The sequence below is a fragment of the Coffea arabica genome, chromosome 1c (genome assembly GCF_036785885.1).
Source record: "Coffea arabica cultivar ET-39 chromosome 1c, Coffea Arabica ET-39 HiFi, whole genome shotgun sequence".
NCBI lineage: Eukaryota > Viridiplantae > Streptophyta > Magnoliopsida > Gentianales > Rubiaceae > Coffea > Coffea arabica.
This window is the reverse complement of record NC_092310.1, coordinates 39,297,580-39,302,421: the sequence shown is the minus strand read 5'-3', so window position 1 is coordinate 39,302,421 and position 4,842 is coordinate 39,297,580. Positions and strand designations below refer to the sequence as shown.

The window sequence follows — 4,842 nt, the reverse complement described above, 5'->3', positions numbered from 1 at the left end:
CTAAGGTGTCCTACAACTCCCTCTCTCTTGTTTACTTGGTAAGTGGTATATGAACTCCCTCCTATACTTAATGATGGTTAATTGGTGCCTAGTGGAAGCTAAAGTGATGGATTATGTGATTTATTTCTTGGTTTGAGTTGATTTGGTGAAGTTTTTATATTTTTGAGGAATTTTCTGGTTTAATATGAATGTGATGTTGTGGTCATCTATGATGGTTGATAATGAGGGGGAAAGACTCTAGTAGGTGTGAATTAGTGATAATTGCAACCAATTTTGGGTTTGGATTGAATTGTGGAAAGTTAGGGTTTTATAACCCCTAATTCTGTCCGGTTTTGGATCATAGGGTTAGAGGCCGAATTGGACTTTGCTTAAAACATGAAAGTTGTAGGTATTGATGAGTTTGAAGTGCCTGCAAAATTTCAGGTCATTTGGATTAGTGTAGAATGAGATATGTCGATTTTACTGTTGCTGTTCTGGGTTGATCAGAATGCGAAAACTGCACTTGTAATTGGCCATTTTGACTGGAATTGCTTTGGATTTGGATGTTGGTGTCTTCTGATGAAATGTAGCTGAATGTCTTAGCTATCATATTCCCTTGGAATCAATGCATTTGGACTTGTATAGACTGAGTTGGACTAATTACAGCATTGAGTGATTTGCAAACCTGCAATTACGGTTCAGGTTGTGGTATTCTGCATTTTTGACCTAGTTGTGCTAGGATTTGGACTGAGTGGCCTTCTACATTGTTGTAGCCCTATCTCTTAGCTTCGAAACCGTGGGTCTTGCACCTTCATCCGACAATCGTAGCGCCTTTGGTACCATTACCGCAAAATGACGTCAAAACTGTTTTTCTGGTTTTGAGCTTAAGTTTCATTTCCGGATTTTTTTTCCCTAGCTTGACTTGTCTTTGTACTTCTTGGAGCTTGCTGAATGGCTATTGGATGAACTTGTTGTTGTGTGTGTACCTTTGGGACTGGCTGAGGAAATAATGAAGCCATGATGGCTGGAAAAGTTAGCAAATTCAGGGGAAGTGCTGTCCGAACTTTGAAGGGACTTGTTTGCATCAAGTTTGTGATCTAAGACTTGGATTTGAGCAAGGCAATGATACATGATGGATGGTTTCTGAGCCGTGGAGGTGAGTGACCTCAAACTACTTCTAAAGTTATTTATGAACCGTTTCTTACATTATTTACTTTTGAACTGTTTCCAAAGTTACTTTTGAAATGTTTTCTTGCATATCATGCGTGCTGGCATGTGAGTGTGCCTTGTTTGCTATATTTCTTGACTTCATGACTTGTATTTTGGTTGATAACGTGTTAAGCGCTTATAATGATTTCCAAAACGAGTTTTCGAGGCGAGTGTGTACTTTATCGCACTCGACCTCGATAAATGTGAAATTTTCGATTGAAATGTTACTTGCGCATGAATGTAAGCCTTTTGGGCTGAACTGGCCATTGCCCCTTGTTACCGGTCGTTTTGAGCCAGAAGCGGACTCGGTCAGGCGATTAGGAACTTGGGTGAACGTTTGGTATACTCGAGTATTACCTATGTAGGTTGGTGGAGCCTGGCCAAAAGCCAGAAACGGGGTGAATGAAATGAAATGAATGACCAAATGAGCGAGGAAATGTCAGGAGAATGAATGTATCCTTTCATGAATGTTACTATCGCTTTCCATTGTAAATGTTCCTTGAATTATTGATAATCCATATTTACTGTTTTGCAAATGTTGTAGTTATTTCCGGATTTATCATTTGATTTATGACATCATTGCTATATGACATCATTGAAATGAACTGTTGTGAAACCGATTTGATTACTGATTTTAATGGTTACTCGCTGAGCTTCTAGCTCACCCCAAAAATATTTTATTCCCCTCCACAGGGCTCAAGGCGAAGGCAGGACTTGTTGTACTTATTCACGTGAATGGATGGCCTATATCTTGTACAGTTTTGGATTTGGAATCATTTGATGTATAGTTGGGAATTAGTTTCCGCTGCATTTGTGACATGGAATTATTGGAAACTTGGATGTATATTTGTGGAGAATTTGATATATATTTGAGATTTATATTATTATTTGTTTGAGGACTGTAGTGAGCGACTGAGTCTCGGCGAGAGCCGGGTAGGCGGCCCGCCGATCCCTCTGGTTCGCCTTAGGGGGAGGTGGGGTCGTCACAATGCTAGTATATGATCAGTTGACCCCAGGTTCCAAAATCGTACTCCAAGCCTCCTCTAAGAAAAGAACTACTTGTATCACTCTGCTTTATGGGGTGGAAGTAGATTAACGGCACTACTAGTCATTGAAGAACGAGCCTTTGATACTTGGCTTCAGTTGAAGAATCAGAGCCCTCAAAGTAACCCCTTTTCCTGTTCATTCTGCCACAGTTGTTAATGTTACTATTGTAGGCAGCAATGGTGAGTAAAGAATCTTGATTTAGGGAGTGACCCGATAGTGTTGGAGGTGTAGGTGGCGGTGGAACGACCACCGGTGGCGGTGGAATCTGGTAGGAGTCGAGTGGTGGTGGGGGGTGGCGCCTCTGTGGGAGAGGGCCAGCTAAAAGAAGTGTCTGAAGCAACGGCCCAGCTTTCATAACAGCTTGCAAGAACTGCCCTTTTTCAGGCAATGGCCTGTCTGTCAAAATAGGCAATGTTGGGTCTAATTCTGCTGTGGGATGTTGTGGTTGAACTTGAAGCTGATGAGTCAATTCTTGCGGCGGATTTTGCTCAATAATTGGCGATGAAACAATGCTTTCTTCGTAGTCGGAGGAAGAAAAGCCGTTGTTGGAGTCCATTCCTCCTCCTCCTCTTCTGGGCTCATCTTCGATGCTTGAAATTCCAGAGAGGGGTGCTGATTGCTGATTCTGGCGCTGAAGCATCAGCTGCTGCTGCTGGAGCAGTAGCTTATCAAGCACGAGTCTTTGGCATTGTTCTTGTGCTTCATCCCTTTCTTTGATGGTTCTGCTGAGCAAATCTTTGAGCTGAAATAGCTGATCATCTCTCATTTTGAGCTCCTCTTGTGCTTTTAGCCTCGTGTTCTCCAGCTCCATAGTAGTCAGCAGAAGTGATTGCCTCAGTTCATCCATGCCCTGTTTCAGCCAAACAAACATCTTTAGTACACATTACAATTCTCATCAGATCAAATGAATGGATTGAAGATATACATAATGCCTAACCTTTCCTTGGTAGAAGTAAGGCCAATTCAGAAGAGGACCCCTCTGGCTTTCCATAGTGCTGCTGCAGTTGTAGCAAGTTAAATTGATGATGGATAAAGTCGAAGCCTTGGAAGGGAGAAAGACAAGGGGAGTCGGGTGGAGGAGGCCTAAAAGAGGAACGTGTAATTAATAATAGGAGTGATAATTGTGGTCATTTTATAAGGACTTGTTTGTTGTACTGTAGTCAATTGCATGCTACTTGCACATTTGTTCGTGTTACATTTTCCTCCCCCGCCCTCCAAAAGAGTGGGTGTATAGACTGTGGAGTGGGAGAAAAAATGTAGAAAAGGCCAAGAGCAGCCTACGGGGTTGGAGGAGACCCAAAGGCCAAGAAACACATTTGATATTTTGATCTGACTGGGTTTTTTAGTGGTATTTGTTTTGTACACTCAACAAGTCAGTCAGTCAGATGGCTCGACGCAGCACATATAGATATAGTACGTACTAGTGGGAGTAGAGTATCTATCCGTCCATCTACGGGAGAACTGAGAATTACACATCAGCGCCAAATGCGGGGGTAAAGACAGCCTCTTGATCGTCTTGCACCAATCACACGACAATTCTATCCTCCTACCCCGACTGTGTCTGTATATGCATATTTTAAACAAAAAAATTTAAGAACTTGAGAATCGAATTAGAAATATCTCGACTGCTTAAGATAGACAAAACTATATATGTTTATGCTCTACACGTAAAAGAAAATAAAAGGGATACTTTGGCATACGACATTTAAATTCATTTGGCTAGGTTTCTGCAAAGTTTAATGCATTTTTGGTTGGCTGATGGTAGTTGGTTTTGTTCCTTTCCCATGTCATTATACTTGCCATTCTAGTCATTTATTAACTCAAAAGATGAAACTAGAATTGTTATTAGTTTATGTCTTTGATAGTTGTATGCTAATTTCCCCTCAAATGAGCTGAGCACACATCTTTTTCGGTTATGACAAATCGAGAAAGATCAAGGAAATTGATTAGTAATCAATTGCTCGCGGAAGAAAGATAACTGAAGTGGATATGCATTACTAGGGTTGGAGCATTCCTTGAGGGCTATGGAACACTTTCTACCTCTTTGTCACTCCAATTTCTATCTGACTCCCTCTCTCGTTCTTTTAACTTCTTTGTTACTTAAATTGCACTTAAAAAGAGAGTTAATCTTGACATTAGCTGAAGCGGAACCCACAACAGCATATATAATTATCGATTGATCCACAACAGCAAATGATGCTGCTCTAACAAACATTCTAGTGATTTGAATGGATCCAAGTTTTACTTGGTTCTACATACATATCTATTACCTTACTAGTATTATTCCACTTGACTACCAAAATTCCAAATTTAACTTCTACGAGTCAGTAGAAAATGTCTAGTCCACTGCACTGCTGTCGTTTTTACCAGACGGTAAATCCTAAATAATATTTCGCTTGTATCATAAATATATTTTTCAACTCATATTTTTATATTTTCAACCATACTTTTTTATCTAACATACGTCATATTACAAAAGGTGTTACAGTAATTATTTCAAATAATACTCCATCCAAACAAACAGACAAACAACCACCTTTGACTGTTCTTTCTTCTTCATTTTCTTGGATAAAAGAAGAGCATTGATTGGGTACTGCAGTGCATTAT

At 40.3% G+C, this 4,842-nt stretch overlaps 1 protein-coding gene across 1 annotated transcript; it reads right to left on the bottom strand.

The window, feature by feature from the left end:
* Nucleotides 1-2,178: 2,178 nt before the first annotated feature.
* Nucleotides 2,179-3,590, bottom strand: LOC140014097 (uncharacterized). Its single transcript, XM_072064505.1, has 2 exons — nt 3,173-3,590; nt 2,179-3,085 (listed from the first exon to the last, which is right to left on the bottom strand). The coding sequence occupies exons 1-2, from the start codon at nt 3,224-3,226 to the stop codon at nt 2,297-2,299; spliced, it is 843 nt and encodes a 280-aa protein (XP_071920606.1). The 5' UTR covers nt 3,227-3,590; the 3' UTR covers nt 2,179-2,296.
* Nucleotides 3,591-4,842: the final 1,252 nt, after the last annotated feature.

Bases quoted from the DNA above. Each gene is read 5' to 3' on its own strand.
- LOC140014097 (XM_072064505.1), bottom strand. From the start codon at position 3,226: ATGGAAAGCCAGAGGGGTCCTCTTCTGAATTGGCCTTACTTCTACCAA. The intron at 3,086-3,172 runs GTTAGGCATTAT...TGGCTGAAACAG, and splicing joins CTTACTTCTACCAAGGAAAG to GGCATGGATGAACTGAGGCA.